This window comes from Thalassophryne amazonica, chromosome 7 (assembly GCF_902500255.1).
Source record: "Thalassophryne amazonica chromosome 7, fThaAma1.1, whole genome shotgun sequence".
Taxonomy (NCBI): domain Eukaryota; kingdom Metazoa; phylum Chordata; class Actinopteri; order Batrachoidiformes; family Batrachoididae; genus Thalassophryne; species Thalassophryne amazonica.
In genome coordinates, this window is record NC_047109.1 from 70,682,116 (window position 1) to 70,702,867 (window position 20,752).

A 20,752-nucleotide genomic window follows, 5' to 3' on the forward strand; every position below is an offset into this window, starting at 1 on the left:
GTTCACAATAATAGTAGTGTGGCATTCAGGCAGTGAGTTCGTCAATTTTGTGGAACAAACAGGTGTGAATCAGGTGTCCCTATTTAAGGATGAAGCCAGCACCTGTTGAACATGCTTTTCTCTTTGAAAGCCTGAGGAAAATGGGACTTAACAAGACATTGTTCAGAAGAACAGTGTAGTTTGATTAAAAAGTTGATTGGAGAGGGGAAAACTTATACGCAGGTGCAAAAAATTATAGGCTGTTCATCTACAATGATCTCCAATGCTTTAAAATGGACAAAAAAAAAAAAGACTCATGGAAGAAAACAGAAAACAACCATCAAAATGGATAGAAGAATAACCAGAATGGCAAAGGCTCATCCATTGATCATCTCCAGGATGATCAATGGAAACAAAAGCACTACATAGAATTGTTTGACTATGCAGTGATAGAAATGTTGCAATGAAGCAGTTATGTATATTGTCCAGTGTACACAATGATGGATGGCCAAAAACACAACCAGAAGGCAAAGTCCAGAGTCCCAGAAAAATGAATACCACTAGTAATTAATAGATGCCAGGTCAGTCATTGTAATACAACATTCCCTAACCTTAACCCTGATGTATCTTTTAAAAGCAGAGGATCGTGTTAAAAAAATAAATAAATAAATCTATAACTTTACATACATTCAACACAAAACAAAAACGTTCTATTATGCTATAGATTAACAGATACAATACTGATTGATTACATGTGTATGATATGATTAATGCTACGCTGAAGCTCGCCGTTGGAGGCTCTGAGCTTCCAAGTACCTTGGACCAGGAGGACCAGTAACAAAATTAGTGCTACTGGTCCTGACCGTTAGGCTCAAAAAATATTTCTCTAACCCTGCTCCTAAGTGCGTTGACAAGTCTGTCATGGCCCGATACTGTACCCTGACTGCACTCTCTCTACCTCTCTACCACATTTTCGATTACTTTGAACAGTTGTCCCCAAGTATTTACCTTTACTACCTCTGTTCCTTGCAAACTCGTTCTTCATTCCTCTCATTCACACACGTGTAGTCTGTCTTGCATCTGGTGGGTTTCATTCCTCTTCTCTTTGGAGTGTATGTCACCTCATCAGGCCTGTTTCAACCTGTCCCTTTGTCATTGCATAGATTGCAGTATCATCTGCAAACTAGGGCTGGGTACCAAAGTTCGGTTCTTTTGTAGCACAGACTGAAATGCTTTGGTAGTACCGAGTATCGACCCATGCCTCGTCTCTTCGGTGCCAAGTTTCAGTACCGAGAGGTTAATCATATGCAAGAAGAGCAGTCCACAGCCATCCTCCTCTCAGCATTCAAGTCCACCTGTGGATGTTACAGAGCATGAGCAGCCTGATTCAAAATCTCCACCACCGGACTCCGCTTCAACTGGAACGTAATACGTGCATCGTTTTGAAGCTTGAAGCAATAAAGCACTATTCCGACCCGCTGCTTTGGTTCTTTGCTTTGCTGCCTTTCAGAAGCAGCAGATCCACTTCTTAACCCCTCTGAGCCATTAAAATATGTGAATCGTGAGTCACTTTTGTGCGGATTCAAGTCACTAACTGGATCTCCTGTCTTGTTGCGAGAAAGAAACGTTCCATTCAAACAGCTCCAAACGCTGTCTAACATGACTGGCTCTCTGCCGAGCCAGTCACGTTAGAAAGATAGAGTCCGGTCGGAATTAATTACTTCAAAGCGAATCTCCGTTTAAATCAAATGACACCTCTTTCCAAACGTTGTAATACAAACAATAAACTGCAATCGATCAAAAGTTTTTTCCTCCCAAAATGAGACGTTCTGCACTGACGTGCAGCAGCCAGCGAGCTCAGCTCAGATTCTATGGAGAGACATTCATGCCAAAATGTCTGAAATTAAATGCTTTTGACAAAAACTACAGAGTGTTTTCAAGTGTTCTTTTGCACTGGAAATTATTTGTTGCTCATTTTTTCTGTTAGAAAACTGCTTGGAGTGGAAAATTACCAAAGCTGAAAAATAAGACTCAAGATTTGTACTTTGTGTTATGTCATTTTCTTCTTGTTAGAATTGATCTTATAAATTGGTATCGAAAAATTATCATTCAGGAACCAGTATCGAAGTGAAGGCATCGAAATTGGTACCGGTATCGAAAATGTTTGATTGATACCCAGTCCTACTGCAAACATCACACCATTTCCCTGTGGTGGTGTATAAATGCAAAAATTGTGGCAGTGTTGAAATACTTATGGACCTAATTATATTTCCTTCGATGTCAAAAGTTAATGAGAAAAGTAGTAGCAAATCAATTAAAGTATAAACAAATTGGGGGTATTGTTGCCTGATGTAGCAATTTTTACTTTGCACATTAGATTTTTTTCTTCCTATGATTTTGAAATAGAGTGGCAATCCTGGGCTGTTGATGGTACAGTGAACCAATGATCAGTAACATGAAGTCAGAGCTACATGTTGTCAAAGCCATTTAAGCCATGTGATGGTCTATTTGCCACAATTCTGATATTTGTGGCAGGCTGCATACTAATTGTTATTGGTATATTGTTTGGCATTGCTTTGATATTATTTACAGGAAAATGATACATTGAGGGAAGACTACAACCCCTGGCAATAATTATGGAATCACCGGCCTCGGAGGATGTTCATTCAGTTGTTTAATTTTGTAGAAAAAAAGCAGATCACAGACATGACACAAAACTAAAGTCATTTCAAATGGCAACTTTCTGGTTTTAAGAAACACTACAACAAATCAGGAAAAAAAAAATTGTGGCAGTCAGTAACGGTTACTTTTTTAGACCAAGCAGAGGGAACAAAATATGGAATCACTCAATTCTGAGGAATAAATTATGGAATCACCCTGTAACTTTTCATCCCCAAAACTAACACCTGCATCAAATCAGATCTCCTCGTTAGTCTGCATCTAAAAAGGAGTGATCACACCTTGGAGAGCTGTTGCACCAAGTGGACTGACATGAATCATGGCTCCAACACGAGAGATGTCAGTTGAAACAAAGGAGGGGATTATCAAACTCTTAAAAGAGGGTAAATCATCACGCAGTGTTGCAGAAGATGTTGGTTGTTCACAGTCAGCTGTGTCTAAACTCTGGACCAAATACAAACAACATGGGAAGGTTGTTAAAGGCAAACATACTGGTAGACCAAGGAAGACATCAAAGCGTCAAGACAGAAAACTTAAAGCAATATGTCTCAAAAATCGAAAATGCACAACAAAACAAATGAGGAGCGAATGGGAGGAAACTGGAGTCAACGTCTGTGACCGAACTGTAAGAAACCGCCTAAAGGAAATGGGGTTTACATACAGAAAAGCTAAACGAAAGCCATCATTAACACCTAAACAGAAAAAAACAAGGTTACAATGGGCTAAGGAAAAGCACTCGTGGACTGTGGATGACTGGATGAAAGTCATATTCAGTGATGAATCTCTAGTTTGCATTGGGCAAGGTGATGATGCTGGAACTTTTGTTTGGTGCCGTTCCAATGAGATTTATGACGATGACTGCCTGAAGAGAACATGTAAATTTCCACAGTCATTGATGATATGGGGCTGCATGTCAGGTAAAGGCACTGGGGAGATGGCTGTCATTACAGCATCAATAAGTGCACAAATTTACGTTGATATTTTGGACACTTTTCTTATCCCATCAATTGAAAGGATGTTTGGGGATGATGAAATCATTTTTCAAGATGATAATGCATCTTGCCATAGAGCAAAAACTGTGAAAACATTCCTTGCAAAAAGACACATAGAGTCAATGTCATGGCCAGCAAATAGTCTGGATCTTAATCCAATTGAAAATCTTTGGTGGAAGTTGAAGAAAATGGTCCATGACAAGGCTCCAACCTGCAAAGCTGATCTGCCAACAGCAATCAGAGAAAGTTGGAGCCAGATTGATGAAGAGTACTGTTTGTCACTCATTAAAGTAGACCTACATTGAAATAAATGCAGTCAGATCTTTGGACCAAAAAATGACTTACATTTACACATAAGATCCTTCTGAATGTAGTAAAGTAAATCTGGAAGCCCAGATCTGTCATTCAACGGAGAAATCTTCATTCAAAAATGACAAATTTACAGCTAACATTTTGCCCTCCGCAAAACTGTCCCTCTCATCATGGACGCTGCCGAGACGTCATGGAGAAGACCCTCTCTCCCAGCATGCATTGCGCGCCAACTGTAATTTGTGGATTTACGTCAGTTTGCATCTGCACCTTTTTCTTGTCTTATACGGAAGGATCTACTTTTTTTAAAACTTCATATTGTCTTGTGGCACGTTTGGTGAGTGCACATTTCTTTTATTTGTGCTTGAAAATTATTTTGGGGGACGTTTTCATATGCCCGTTTGATTGAGTGGTGTCGCAATGAAAATCTACTGTCTTTCGCCTCCGGTACCATCGCGGGATATGGAGGCGAGACCCGCAAAGAATCTCAGTCATTAAAAATATATAAACCTCTCTCAGCGTCCATGGAGCTCTGGGACTCCGATTGCCGAGACGTGCGGTGCTGTGGATTTTGCCGCAAGACGTCTGTCCTTGCAGCAACAGGTGTACCGGCCGCTTCGCATTAAAACAGCGAGCGTAATCTCAGGACTTGTGCCAAGTGTGCTGCAGCTCCATTCAGTAGACAGAGACGTGATGCCGGTGTTGTGCGCTGAATCTGGCACAACACCAGCTGCAAAGCAGACACGGGCAGTGTGAGTGGCCCGCATCGGCGGTTAACGAGCTTGTTAACGAGCCCGCAGACTTAATAAGCGCAGCGGAGGCAGAGAGCGGGAGAGGAAGAACGGCACCCGCTGTCGATGTCGTTGCTGATCTGAGCACACAGATCTGTATCTCACATTCATTGCAGCTTACTTTTGGATGTTGAAACCAGGACGTGTATAATTTCAATGCGGGATCGGACTGAAGGCGGGAGCGCATCGTCTTGTCCCTGACGTCATGGAAATGATACGGCTGTACAAACTGTTTTCACAGAGGGCTAAATTTTAGCTGCAAATTTGTCATTTTTAAACAAAGATTTCTCCGCTAAATTACAAATTTGGGCTTCCAGATTTACTTTACTGCATTCACAAGGGTCTTATAAATACATATCAGCTATTTCTTTCTGACATCTGACCACATTTATTTCAGTGCAGGTCTACTTTAAGTCCATGCCTCAGAGACTGCAAGCTGTTATTAAAAGCCAGAGGTGGTGCAACAAAATAATAGTGATGTGTTGGAGCGTTCTTTTGTTTTTCATGATTCCATAATTTTTTCCTCAGAATTGAGTGATTCCATATTTTTTCACTCTGCTTGGTCTAAAAAAGTAACCGTTACTGACTGCCACAATTTTTTTTTTTCCTGATTTCTTATAGTGTTTCTTAAAGCCAGAAAGTTGCCATTTGAAATGACTTTAGTTTTGTGTCATGTCTGTGATCTGCTTTTTTTCTACAAAATTAAACAACTGAATGAACATCCTCCGAGGCCGGTGATTCCATAATTTTTGCCAGGGGTTGTACAGTGTTCCCCCTGTAATTGCTTTGTTGGCACAGCGGTTAGGCCCATCAGACCCCACCTTTCAATCCAATCTCACTGCATCATCATCATCATCAGCCCCTATCTGACTACTTAAATTTTAACTTTTGAGCCTTACTTAATATAATTTTGAGCTAGCGTGGCTTCAAAAAATAATCAAAAGCTAGGTAAAACAAATGAAAAATATTTGCTTTACATACAGTTTAGCCCTTTTCATGCCTTTAAGGGCTTTTAAAATTATTATAAGATATTTTCTAAGATATTAAATATTTAGTGCTTTCAAGTTTTTTTTGTTTTTTTTTTGCTATTCGTCTGAAAATACAAATGATTTGTTGTGTATATATAAGGGGATCAGACATAATTGCGTACAGCTTTGAGAATATTGAAAAAGTTAGTCCAAAGTATTTATTTAAATCTTTTCTCGAGCTAAGCCCCCAGGCTGATTCGAATGTTCCACACACAGCAATTACAGAGAAGATAAAAAAGATTCAGCTTTAATACCTCCTAAGACATGATCCTAACTGTAACAGTTCTATTTACCTCAGTGAACCTGGTCATTTTTTGATTTTTTTTTTTTTTAAGTAAACAGTGGATTTTGGCTAGCATTGGCTAATTGCGCTGAAATTACATTCTGGTTTTTGTCTAAATGAGGTGTGGTTAAATAAATCTGCCCAAACACAGTCACTGAGTGCACAGCACAAGGCTGATGTATGGTTCTGCCTCAAACTCAGCAAGAAGTTGCGTGTAAACGCCTGTGTCAGTGCCAGTGTTACAGTGTTGCCTGTGTGTTACTGACTCACAGCAGAGGAACATATTCATGGAGCGCATTTGCTGACTTCATTGCACTAAAAGTAGTTCATGTCCACCAAAAAGCTTTGAGGTCTGTGATGTTGTCAGATGTAGAATCAAATCCTGGCTGTGCTGATTTATAGGGAGTTGCTTTATCTGTTTACAACACATTCTTTTCTTAATGACAAAACCAAGCTAGCATTTTCAGCGTTTCAGATCATAAAATTTGTACAAAGGGATAGAAAATGACTTTGTGTGAACTGTACTGTATGGAACTCATACTGAGTATGCGTTTCAAACAGACATTACAGTATTAGTGTAATTACAAGGCAGTGGCACAAAAATAAAGTCCCTAGTTCAAGGCCATGCCCCATTCTCCATGTAGACCTAGAGTTGTGTCATAAAGGATATCTAATTTAAAACCTGTTCCAAATCAACATACAGGTCCATACTAGATCTGCTGTGGTGACCTCGAGCAAAATTGGGAGCAGCAGAAAGAAATTAGTCATTTCGGTAAAGGTTATAATTATATCCACTAGGGGGCAGATTAGGTATGACTCGTCTCTGGCTGAATGAAACAGAAATTTATCGTAGCGCATGCACCTCAACTCATGATATTTGTATTTGTTATAGTGGAGCAACATCATACAAACGTGGGGGATTGTTAAGAAACTGTTATATTGTTAACATGTTTTAATGTCTTCTTCTTTGCACTTTGTTCTTCTTTGTACTCATATGGCATATTGCATCTTATTGACACATTGCCTGAAGCAGAAGGACTTGCTCAAAGAATGCTTGTAATCAGCACATCGCTTTTAAATTGTCAGAAAATGGTGCAACTAAATTGTCACCATTGGGCAGCACAGTCTTGTTTGACGGTGGGCGCTAAAGGGGTAAAAATATGACACATATGACACAATTTTTTCTACTTCCGGGGACGGAAACACGGCACTTTCTCTGAGGTTTTTGGGCAAATTACACGCAATCAAAGTGAAAATACAAAGAAAAAGTGACAATGCGGTGGAAAGTGGACATGTGTTGCCGTTTGTTTACGACTCGGAGCTCAAATGTGTCGAGGCAGTTGTGCAGGTGAGAGAATGCAGTTACCCTGGTTAGCTGTGTAGGCTATCCCTTACTGATACAGCCTCTCCTATTTGCCTCATCTTTCCTTCTCCCCTGGGAAGGAAAAAAAACTGCACTTTTCGCGACTGCTTCGGTGTGCAGCCAAAAACAAAACATTACACCATTTTCCTATTAGACGTCACGCTGTTTGTGGGAAGAGACTAATCCCGTGCGGACTGTGGGAGTGTTGGCACAAACCATTCGGAGGATGGTGGTTTCAGCGGAAACCATTTTAAACTGGCACGTCTTAAATTGGCAGGCCCGCTAGGTGACAGTGAGTATGTTTTTAAGCTTACCAAGCCGGGCAGAATGGTTTGTGCTGAAACTCCCACACTCTGCCCAGGGATTAGTCTTGGCCATGTTCGTGCCAGCTGTCCCCAGATGTGGTCAAATCCCGCGATATCACGCAGGGGTTTAAACAAGAGTGTGCTGCCCTGTTGCATGTTTTTTCAGTGATTGTTAAAATTCTGAAGTTAATGATTTTGTTTTTGATCATCTGGATTTTTGTGTCTGTTCATAGAGTTCTCTTGATCCTATGAAGCCTTCCAGGGGGAAAAGGTGTTCTATGTTGTTGGCACGTCCAAGACTACTGAAAAATAATGTGATTATTGGATCCTATAAATTAAACACAATTGAGCTGCACTAAAATGACTGATCAGTTGGTTGCCTAATTGTTTCAGCTCTTAAGCAGTTACTGGTGGAGCTTTACACAAACATCAAATTCATTAATGTACGGTCATGCACAGTTGTTTGTACTATAACTTCTTCCAGACAACACAAAAGGCTGTCGATCCACCACAGCTGTTTTTGTGCGTGTGTATTTCTACAACATGCATCTTTGATTATTTTCATTCACTTTGCCCACACTTGCTTGTGAATATGTGTGTGTGGGTTGCTGTAAATGTTGGTTTATTTGGCAATTTCTTTGCAGGGATGTCTGTCACAAAGTGCTTTACTGAAAACAAAGGACAATATTTTGGTTTGTGGAAGTTTCTTTGTGTGTGCACGTGCTGTTTAGTGTTGGTTGGGGTGAGGACGATGGAGGAAGAGGAGGGGAGGTAGCGCCTTCTGACTTTTATTGTTATTCCAGTCTTTATTCGTCTCATATGGGGACTCAACCCCCTGTTCGCCATACACTGCCTTCTTTGTTCTCTCTCAGCATCTCATGCTTACTCCCTCCCTCTCATTTTATGCCTTCCTCTGTTCATCTCTCTCACTTCTTTGCCGTTCTGGCTTTTAGTTGCTTCCTTTCTACCCCATTGTTTAGTGGTGAGCTCTGTCTAATACCATCAGATGTAATCTGATCAAATTGAGTCATAAGTTAAATGTGAGGCTTTATTTTGCATTTAATTGTGCTTACAAAAATTGTTTTAATTGAATCATTGCTGGTGTGTAGCACTGGTAGCAGAAGTCAGGAAAAGAAAACCTACAGCTAGTGTGAAGAGTGAAGTTTTGAAACTAACACCTTGGACGTCAGACATTTGATCTGACTGCAGCATTGCTGTTAACTTTGGGAAAGATCAAAGTAGTTGTATTTAAAGTCAGACCCTACACAGCGGTTTGACCTCGGGTCTGACCTACAAAGGTCAAAGGTAATTTTTAACACTGCACTGATGGTCACTTCAGATTCTCTTGTTTGTCTTTGGACGTGTTAAGATGTGTGACTTTGTATACTCAACGGGTAAAGCAGAAGCAGTCCAGGAATTTCTCCAAACAGTTGATCTTTTGGTTTTGGTTTCCTTGAGATGCTCGGCTGTTTATATTATTTGCACATGGCAATGAAATGAATTAATAGAAACACATGCCACACATGCCTTTGTCCCTTCTCTTTGTATAACATAGATCCCCAAGAAGTATAGAGATTATACCTCTTGACCTTTGACTACTTCCAAGCAGTCAGTAGTCAGTTTAACCTGAACTGTCAAGTACTATAACCTGAACCCTGAGGGTAAATAAAACACTGTGGTAAAGACACAGAAAGAGACATTAGCTCCTTCCTGACATTAAACTGTAGTTTCACAGTATTTAGAAATTGTTCAACCTTTCTTAGTTGTTTTGTAGCTTATTCGCATTTTTCAAAAAGAACGAAAAAAAAATAAGGGGAGCAATCATATTTGTTATTGATTAATATGCATTTAATGGTGCAGATGATTGACAGGGACTAGCTTCTACTAGAGTGGGTACAGATAAGGGCAAGAAAGATCTAGGTTTCTACATGTCCTTTATTATTGTTCCCATTACTTAATGCATTGAGACTGCTGATTGCTCGTTTCCATCAGCTGTAAGCTTTTTGCTTTGTTGTGGTTTCCTGTGGTAATACGAGATGGGTTGTCATATTTTGTACACATGGGGCAACACACCTTCATAATTCTTGTTTTCAGCTTGATGGCTTTTTTGTTGTTGTTGTTTTATCTTGATAAACCTAATGGGGTCTACACCATTTTGAAACAAAAGCAAAGCCTTGGGGATAAAAAGCTGAATTTGGGATGCTGGTGCATGTTTGAACATCGAAGGCATGTCTTTTTAAAAACTATATATACATTTTCACTGTGCAATTCTGACATCTTTTTGGTCTTACGTCTTTTGCAGTATGGTCTTACGTCTTTTGCAGTATGCTGACAGCTAAAGATATACAACCCCAATTCCAGTGAAGTTGGGACGTTGTAGTAAGAGTGCAGGTACTAGACTGGCCTGTCTGTAGTCCAGACCTGTCACCCATTGAAAATGAGTGGGATATTATGAAGCGCAAAATACGACAACGGAGACCCCGGACTGTTGAACAACTGAAGTCATACATCAAGCAAGAATGGGAAAGAATTCCACCTACAAAGCTTCAACAGTTAGTGTCCTCCGTTCCCAAACGTTTATTGAGTGTTGTTAGAAGGAAAGGTGATGTAACACAGTAGTAAACATACCACTGTCCCAGCTTTTTTGAAACGTGTTGCAGGCATCCATTTCAAAATGAGCAAATATTTGCACAAAAACAGTAACTTTTATCACTTTAAACATTAAATATCTTGTCTTTGTGGTATATTCAGTTGAATATACGTTGAAGAGGATTTGCAAATCATTGTATTCTGTTTTTATTTACATTTTACGCAACGTCCCAACTTCATTGGAATTTGGGTTGTATATTTCCTTGTGTTTTTATGTACATTACTAAATAGTAAAGGAAGTAACTAGTTAGAAAATGTCTAGCAAAGCAGCAAGAGAAGAAAGTCGAGATGGCAGAAAGTAGCAAGAGAACATTAAAAAAGCAGACAAAGAGAGTGAGAGTTGAAGGATTATAGTCTCCTTTTTAGTATTTGTTTTTGTTGGCAGCCGCGTCAATCAGTTAATGTGTCTGAGAACACTAAGACCAGTCTGAACAGTGGCTTCTCCAGATTATAAAGGCTGACAGATTAAGCTCACAGGTTTGATGCCAACAATGGCTCCCTGATTTGTCCAGATGTCCCTAAATATAAGATGACAAGCTCCAGTAAAAGGAGGCATGCATTGTGAGAGAAAAAGCAGGTTGGATTATTTTGTATCTCCTTTGGTGTTGTTTGTTGGTCTTAATGGACCTGGGAACACTTAAAGCACTTAAACCAGACTGACCAATTTGACCTCAAGGGTACAGAGGTTAAAAGCCTTCTGCTGAAAGATGGGATGACAGGGAGGAAGAGGAGGGGAGAGTTGAAGAGTTAGAAGTAAGTAAGTCCCTTCAGCTCCTCCCTTGTTTTCACTCCGGGTACCACAGCAGATCAGAGGTTGATCTGCATATGGATTTGGCACAAAATTTGTGCTGGATGCACAACTACACATTACATAGAGAAAGGTGCAGGGGTGGCCTTGAACCGGGGAACCTTCTGCACTAGAAACAAGCGAGCTAACCATTTGGCCACCACTCTTGGCCAGAAAAAGAGATAAAATAAATATGGGACCAAAGTGAGGACACTAACAAAAATGGAGCAGAAGAGTAGAAATGGACAGCAGAGATGAGAGTGGCATGGTGAGATGTTGAAAGAAGGAATATGAAGAAAGTAGTGACGTAATACCAGTTTAAATTTGATTTGAAAGTACAGTTATAACTAAATTGATATACAGACCCTTGAATTGATCTAAATTCATTCATTCATTCATTCATTTTCTGCTACTTATCTGGATCCAAGTTGCGGTGGTAGAAGACTAACCAGCTCTTGCCACGCCTTCCTATCCTTGGCCAAGCTTTGTAACTCTTTTGGGGGGCTCCAAGGCCTTCCCAAGTCAGTTGGGAAATATAATGCATGTCTTGGGGTTTCCCCAGGCCCTCCTCTCAGTTGGACATGCCTGGAAGACCTCCCTAGGGAGATGACCAGAGGGCTTCTCAGCAGATGACTGAATCACCTCAGCTGGCTCATTTCAAAACAAAGAAGAAGTTGTTTGCAAAGAAGCAGTGGCTCTACTCTGAGTCTCTCCCAGATAGTTGAGCTTCTCACCCTTTACAGGAGTACAAGCCCAGACGGACCTGATGGAGGAATTTCATTTCCCCAGCTTGTATCTGCAACGTTATTCTTTCAGTCATTATCTAAAGTTCATGACCATAGATGAGGACTGGAGCATAAATTGACTGGTAAATTGATAGCCTTGCTTTCTGGCTTAGCCAGATTGGCTGCTGCAACACACGTTTCGGTCTCTGTATTAAAGTCACTTGCTGTGTCCGCATACTCAGCATTTAATTTGAGCTGTTCCCAGTGGATGTTGAACTCCGCCAGGGCTGCCCTTTCTCACCAATCATGTTTGTGATGGTTTTAGACAATATTTCAAGGTGCAGTCAGTTAGTTTGGTGACATCAGAGTTGCAGCTCTGCTTTTTGCGGATGATGTAGTTCTGTCAGCTTCATCAGGCAATGACCTCCTATGTGCGCTGAGCAGGTTTAAAGCCAAATGTGAAGCGGCTGTGATGAGAATCAGCACCTCCAAATCTGAGACCATGGCACTCTGTCAGAAACGGGTGGAAATTGTCCTCTGTGGGTCAAACTGCCCCAAGTGGAGGAGTTTAAGTGTCTCTGAGTCTTCTTCAAGAGTAGGGGTAAACTGAATTGATCTAAATGTAAAATGAACCCGTCAGTGCCTCCTTTTTTGTTATAAATCCATTGACTTAAGCTTGTTTCCCCTCCTACCTCTGCATCTTCAAACTCTTGTAAAAGATCAAAAGTAGGAGTGAGCCTGGTCACAGAAATGGTAAACTATGCTAACAACAGTGATCTTCTTCTGAACTTCTTCTATGCTGCACTTCCTGCTAGTGTATTTGGTGTTGCCCCCAGTGGTGAGCAATGGCTGCAGCACAGTCGCAAAAATGTAATGAAGATCCCTGGCTTGTCATGAAATATGTATTTGAAGTTAAGCAATGCCACTTATTGAAATTTATCATGGAATTGGAATGCATCGTATTGAATCACAACAGATTTTTCCATAATAAAAAGTACTGTTTCTGAATCATATTGTAGTCCCTGTGCCATAAGTATTGTATCATTTTATAAGTGAGGGATGTTTCTGTGTAGGCTCTCAGTTGTCCAGGTGGTTTCCATAGTAGAGAAGCTTGAATCTTCGGCTGGACTGGGTTGCTTGACGTGAGGACGTTTTGCTTAAAATCACAGAAGCTTGCTCAGCTAAAATTCTTGCTCTGGTAGTCTGACTTCTGTCTTGACTCTTGTAGAGAAGAATAAACCAGAAGCCAACAAAAGCTGGAGTTTTTTAACCTAACCAGACCCCACCTACCGAGAGGCTGACTGCTATAGGCTAGTGACTAAACAATAGCTCTAATTAGCACCTATTGTGCTCTAGTTAGCACTCTCCTAATGACAGGACGGAAGCCTCCCCTGATGGCTCCCTTGATGACTCTCTCCTGATGACGTGAATGACTCATTACCATGAACAAAAGACTGAAACTGCTTTGACCTGAGTGCCACAATGTAAACAGAGGACAAAGCGTGTCTGAGACCCGCTCCGCGGTTAAGGCTGGGTTTCAACTGTTTTACAAAGAATGCTTCCTTGACACCCCTCTCAAACCATTTCTTCTCTCTGGCTAAGATTTTAACTTCCTTGTCCTCAAACGTGTGGTTAGTGTCTTTCAGGTGGAGATGAACTGCAGACTGAGGTCCACTGGCGACCTCTCTGCGGTGCTGGTATAGCCTCTTGCGTAAAAGTTGTGTATCTGGTCTCCATTCGTAACATCACAGTCCAACCATTTAGCCTTCTTGGACTGTGATGTTATGATTGGAGAGAACAGGCTGCTCCAGACAGAGGTTTACAGAAAACCCACTCACACTGACCAGTATCTGCTCTTTGGCTCAAACCACCCCCTTGAACACAAGCTCGGGGTGATCAGGACTCTTCAACACAGAGCCCTACAGGTGCCCACAACTGCAGAGGGAAGGGCTAAAGAGCAACAACTTGTACGGAAAGCCCTCACAGTATGTGGGTACCCACGTTGGTCCCTGGACAAAGTGCAGAAGTACCAGAAAACAAAGAGACCAGATAGACAGGAGACGGAGACAAGAAGAGGAGTGTCTCTCCCTTATTTAGCAGGAGTAGGGGAAAAACTACAGAGGATCTTCAGACAGCACAAAATCCCAGTTTACTTTAAACCAGTCAACACCTTGAGACAAAAATTAGTTCACCCTAAGGACAGGATCCCTAGTTACAAACAGAGCAATGTCATATCAGATGTCAGGAAAACTGTAATGAACACTACATAGGTGAGACGAAGCAACTTTTACACAAGAGGCTATACCAGCACCGCAGAGAGGTCACCAGTGGACCTCAGTCTGCAGTTCATCTCCACCTAAAAGACACTAACCACATGTTTGAGGACAAGGAAGTTAAAATCTTAGCCAGAGAGAAGAAATGGTTTGAGAGAGGTGTCAAGGAAGCATTCTTTGTAAAACAGTTGAAACCCAGCCTTAACCGTAGAGCGGGTCTCAGACACACTTTGTCCCCTGTTTACAATGTGGTACTCAGGTCAAAGCAGTTTCAGTCTTTTGTTCATGGTAATGAGTCATTCACGTCATCAGGAGAGTCGTCAAGGGAGCCATCAGGGGAGGCTTCCGTCCTGTCATTAGGAGAGTGCTAACTAGAGCACAATAGGTGCTAATTAGAGCTATTGTTTAGTCACTAGCCTATAGCAGTCAGTCTCTCGGTAGGTGGGGTCTGGTTAGGTTAAAAAACTCCAGCTTTTGTTGGCTTCTGGTTTATTCTTCTCTACAAGAGTCAAGACAGAAGTCAGACTACCAGAGCAAGAATTTTAGCTGAGGAAGCTTCTGTGATTTGAAGCGAAACGTCCTCACGTCAAGCAACCCAGTCCAGTCGAAGATTCAAGCTTCTCTACTATAAGCGAGGGATGCACACCCCTTGAGGAGAGGAAATAAAAGTGTGAGAAAGTTATCGATGATAGAGAAGTAAGAGATTTGAGAGAGGCAGTCAAGCTGTCAGGGCATCTCATGGAGTGTGGAGAGTCTTTTCTAGGTGCTTTTTTCCATTTATCTTCTGTCCTGCGTGTTGGGAGAGATGTCCTTTCATCTGTCCTCATCTGTGTTACTTCCTTCTAATCTGTCCATCTTCCAGTTTGAGCAGCTTCGTCTCACTTTGAGCTGTGAGTACTTCAGTCACCCACTGTTCCAGTCATGCTGTTCATTTCTTCCTGATGAATCTCTACATTATATATAATCACAAACACAAATATTTTTAAACGCACTACCTACATGCTTATATACCATTAGGAGGTAGAGCTCATATGCTCCCACACATACTTGAGTTTCAGTCACCTGTAACAAGCTGAGTTCAGGAACATCACGCCCCATTACACCACCACACTGCCCTGTGTGAGTGTGCGCGCGAGTGCATGTGAAAGGCTGGTTGAAGCCATTAGTTGTAATATATCCTTTCCTGTCTGTCTGTATTTGATCCCTGTCTTTTCTCCTTCTCCTTTTTGGGATGTTGAAGCTACAAGTCATCACTTCACTCTCACGCTACATATGACTTCTGTTGTGTATGTTTCTACGTGTGCACACTTGGATGCAAGTTTAAGTTCTGGTTCATGTTGTTCATCCACTGTCCGAGCCTTGCCCAGCCTTGCCTGGAGATGTTTTACTGTGAGAGGAGCTCTGTGTGTTTAGGCTGTGTATTTTCACCTTTGGGTCTGGTTTGTGTTTTGGTCTGATGTATCCTGACCTATTCACACCACAGTCTTCAGCTGGGAGTGTGAGGGTTTTGTTTCCTTCACTGCTTCCAGTTTGTCTTTGAGTGCCTTTTTTTAGTTTCAGACTTCATGTTAACAAGTCTTTGTTCTCTCTCTCACCAGGTAGTGGTTCCTCCACAGTAGTAGCATTTTCTGCTTTCCTAAACGGCCGCTATCCGCCTGCTGATTTGACCGGCGATATCACCGTGTCCTACAGCTCCCCAACAGGTAAACACTTCAGTCTGTGGGATAGACTGTTTTTACTTGACATTGCTGATCTCATGATCGTGTTCAAGGCCACTGTGTTGGTTAAAGGTTTTGGTTTGATAAAGCTGTTGAATAACTAGAACAGGTCATGATAAACATGTACACATATAGGATTTTGAAATTAATTGATTTTATGGTATCAGGATATTTTTCCACGAAGTTCATAGTTATTTTCACCTAGGGAATACCAAGAAAGCAACTGTCAAAACAACCTTGGTTCTCACTCAGGAAAGTAGTGAAGAGAAATGTTTGCTCAGGTTATTCTCTTTATTTATTTTTATCCTTATTGTCTTTGCAAATAGATTTAATTTCAGATATTTAAAAATATCATTTATAGTTCCAAAGAAATCATGTGTTTGCAATACATCAAAACAATGTAAATATAAACAAGGCATATGTTTCTGTTCATTTTCCACCAAATGTAGTGACATGCTACTGTAATTAGCTTTCTCTTCTGGTATGCACAAGTAACAATAGCATTAGCATTTTATCTGCTGTTGCATCATGTTAAATTTACCAGCAAAATGTGGTATAATTCTTTTAATTGTAAGATGTTTCTGTAGCATTTGATGACAGCTAATGTTAAAAGTCTTCTGGAGCAGGCACTGAAGAGAATACTTTGCCAAATAAAGTTTAGGCCCTAACTACATAATTTAACTGCCTGATTTTCTTTTTTCTGTTGAAAGCTCACACTTTTCATTGGCTGCACAAAGTGAAGCACAATACAAGTGGAAGTGAGGGAGTGATTGATTAATTTTTATATTATACGCAAAACCCACCAATGATTAAATGAGGGTGGATAAATCCAAACACTTCTGTGCCCAAACCTCAGCATGGCACTCACCTTATTCACCCTCCAGATAGCATAAAGAACTTGGATATACCCTGACAGCATTTGCGCCATGTTGTAGATCATGAATTTTAGTCAAACATAGCTCTGGTTCTTCAATTCACACACACTGACAACAGAAATATGTGACCATCCTTATTTTCATCATTCTCTGTCTTATTCCCATATGTCTTTGGAATCGAAGGGGTCAATGTGATCCAACATTAAGCAGTTTAAGGGTTAAATGTTTTGTTCAAATGCACTTCAGCTGTCAGCCATAATTGAGGATGAACCCACCACAGGTTCAAGTTATGGACAACCCGTTCAGCTGACCATAATGGCCCCCATGTGACCAGGCTTAGCCTGATAATTGAAGTATGGATGGAAGCAGGATCTGACTGAGAACTGCATGGACTTGAAGCCCTGACACAAATACATATTATTACTCTAAAACTGCAGCTTGTCTGCTTTTGGCAGCCCCACACTGTGTGATTTCAAATCTGCTTGGATGTTTGCTGTCATGTGAGTACATCTCAAGAGAACAAGTGGACACAAATCCGAGTTTGTGAGGATGCTCTTGGTATCAGACGTACACCAGAAACATCTGCTCTTGTTCTGTTTTGTCACTCAATTTTTTTTTCCATTTGTACTTTTATCTATCACTATGTAACACAATTTTTGTTCCTGGCTTCTAAGTGTTATATTTCAACTGCTTATGTCTAAAGTCTATGGAAAAATGACTACATTCAGCACAAACTTTGATTTTTTTTTTTTTTTTTTTTTTTTTTTTTAACGTTCTAGAAAGTTCTAAAAGTTTCTTGAAATTTCTAGATAATTCTGGAAACTTCTAGAAAATTCTGGACAGTTCTAGCAGTTAAAGAATATTCTAAAAGACTACTCAGTAGTAGTGAAGGCGAATCGAGAATATTCTTGAAAACAGACAAATTTCAAAATATCATTGTCCTGATCACAGAAGCAAAGTTTCTGTGGAATAACAGCTATTTTCTATTTATTTAAGGCATAACAGGTTAAGAAAACACACTGTGTACCCAGAAACAAAACAAAAATAAAAATTTGTTACATAGTGAATCAGTTTGTATATGGAATGTGACAGTGGACTTTGACTCAAACATTGCTTATTCTGTAATATCATATGTTTTATTATCATGACTTTGGGTTGAATCAGAAGTGTGTAAGTGTTCTGTCACAGTACTGAACACCAGCTGGTAACAGTGCTGACTTGATGTAAGGACATCTGGGTTCTTTTCGGACAAGTCTAGTTCACATGCACCCAGAACCCCACACCCACCGAGTCTGTTTCCAGGACTTTCAGTTTTCTGGAAGATATTAGTTTTCCCTGCAAACCAACACAACCATTCTTTATATCGAATGTCCAAAACATACTTTTTTCATTCCTGATTTCAGCATTCATGCAAAAATCAACTCATGAAAAAAATTAGACTTTTTTCTGCTATTGTTTCCTTTGGGTTGCATTTATTTTGGCAGGCTTCCGTTGGTGGAACATTTTCCTTCTCCAGGAGCTCATTTAATGTCAAATGTCTGGAAATGTTGGGAAGTATTTCTTTTTGTTAAGCTTTACGTGCTGCTAAAAATATCGAAAATTAAGTAGCCTGGAGTATGTCCATCAACCTTGGAAGCCTAGCAGATGTTAGAGTATGAATCGGGTTGATCTCTTGTTTTAGAAAAGGCACGCTGCGCTTAAGTTAGGATAGCAGTGGGTATTTTAAAGGCTAGAAGAAGGTGACCAAGATGGAAAAGAAGAGTAAAGGTGATGAATGCTCAGATTTGAATCATGGGAAAGAGGGAAAAATGATGATGAGATGGAGAGGAGAAAAGGGAAGAGGAGGCTATTTTAATAAGAAGGGGCAAAGAGAGGTTTGCCAGGGTGGAGGTCAAAGGAATATAAGGAATACATGAAGAAGAAGGAGAGTAGCATTTGAGACAAAACACTCTGTCGTTGTTGAAAAAAATCATATTCCGTGAGAATGCTGGTGGATAAACTATTAGTCTACAAGTTAGCGAGGCAGACTTATGACCAGATGATCCCCAGTTTGAATCCCTGCTACACTGGGAAAATCACTTAGGTGCTGTAAAACAAGGGCTTGAAACCCCACGTTGCTCCGAGTTTGCAGTTCTAACATTGTAAAAGCACTTTAAGCATCTGTATCAGCCACATGGGGTGTGCAGCCAGTACATTCTGAGTGCCGGTCCCAAGCCCGGATAAATGAGGAGGGTTGCGTCAGGAAGGACATCCGGCGTAAAACAAGCCAACCCAACTATGCAGACTAAGACTCAAATTTCCATTACCGGATTGGTCAAGGCCCGGGTTAACAATGTCCGCCACCGGTGCTGTTGCCCAACAGGGTGCCGGTGGAAATTGGGCTACTGCTGGGCAAAGACGACGAAGAAGAGGAGGAGAACGTTTCCACAAACAGTGGGAGAAGAAGAAAACTAGAAGGGTGGAAATGAGAGTGGGGACTTTGAATGTTGGTAGTATGACTGGTAAAGGGAGAGAGCTGGCTGATATGATGGAGAGGAGAAAGGTAGACATATTGTGTGTGCAAGAGACCAAGTGGAAGGGAAGTAAGAGCAGGAGCATCGGCGGTGGGTACAAGTTGTTGTACCATGGTGAGGACAGGAAGAGAAATGGTGTTGGGGTAATTTTAAAGGAAGAGTACGTTAAAAGTGTGTTGGAGGTTAAGCGAGTGTCTGACAGGGTGATGAGTGTGAAGTTGGAAATTGAAGGGGTGATGATGAATATCATCAGTGCATATGCCCCACAGGTAGGTTGTGAGATGAAGGAGAACGAAGATTTCTGGATTGTGTTAGATGAGGTGGTGGAGAGTGTGCCCAAGCATGAAAGAGTGGTGATAGGAGCAGACTTCAATGGGCATGTTGGTGAAGGGAACAGAGGTGATGAGGAAGTAATGGGTAGATATGGTATCAAGGATAGGAATGGGGAAGGACAGATGGTAGTCGATTTTGCAAAAAGAATGGAAATGGCTGTGGTGAATACCTACTTTAAGAAAATGGAGGAGCACGGGGTGACATATAAGAGTGGATGAAGGTGCACACAGGTGGACTACATTCTTTATAGGAGATGCAAGCTAAAAGAAATCAGACTGTAAGGTGTTGGCAGGAGAGAGTGTCATTAGACAGCGTAGGATGGTTGTTTGTAGGGTGACTTTAGAGGTAAAGAAGAAGAAGAGACTGAGAGCTCAACAAAGGATCAGATGGTGGAAGCTGAAGGAGGAAGACTGTTGTGTGAAATTTAGCGAGCAGGTGAGCAAAGCACTGGTTGGAGGGGAAGCAGTTTTGAACAACTGGAAAAGTACTGCACATGTGGTGAGGGAGACAGCTAGGACAGTACTGAGTATGACATCTGGACAGTGGAAGGAAGACAAGGAGACTTGGTGGTGGAATGAAGAGGTCCAGGAAAGCATAAGGAGAAAGAGGTTGGCGAAAAAGCTTTGGGGTAGTCGGAGAAATGAAGAAAGTAGACAGGAGTACAAGGAGATGCGGTGTAAGGCGAAAGTGGCAAAAGTGAAGGAAAAGGCATATTGTGAGCTGTACAAGACGTTGAATAGTAAGGAAGGAGAAAAGGACTTGTACCGATTGGCCAGACAAAGGGACAGAGCTGGAAAGGATGTGCAGCAGGTTAGGGTGGTAAAAGATGCACATGGTAATGTGCTGATAAGTGAGGAGTGTGTGCTGAGAAGGTAGAGGGAATATTTTGAAGAGCTGATGAATGAAGAAAATGAGCGAGACAAAAGGCTGGATGATGTGAGAGTAAATCAGGAAGTACAAGAGATTAGTAAGGAAGAAGTGAGGGCTGCTGTGAAGAGGATGAAGAGTGGAAAGGCAATTGGTCCAGATGACATTCCAGTGTAGGCATGGAAATGTCTAGGAGAGATGGCAGTGGAGTTTCTAACCAGATTGTTTAATAAAATCTTGGAAAGTGAGAGGATGCCTGAGGAGTGGAGACGAAGTGTGCTGG

The 20,752-nt window shown here is 41.1% G+C and overlaps 1 protein-coding gene across 1 annotated transcript in view; it reads left to right on the forward strand.

The window, feature by feature from the left end:
• The window catches only part of bbs9 (Bardet-Biedl syndrome 9), a 390,202-nt gene that overhangs the window by 138,458 nt on the left and 230,992 nt on the right, over positions 1–20,752 (forward strand). The window contains 1 exon segment of the mRNA XM_034173643.1: positions 15,762–15,866. Within this exon segment, the coding sequence (XP_034029534.1) occupies positions 15,762–15,866 (105 nt within the window).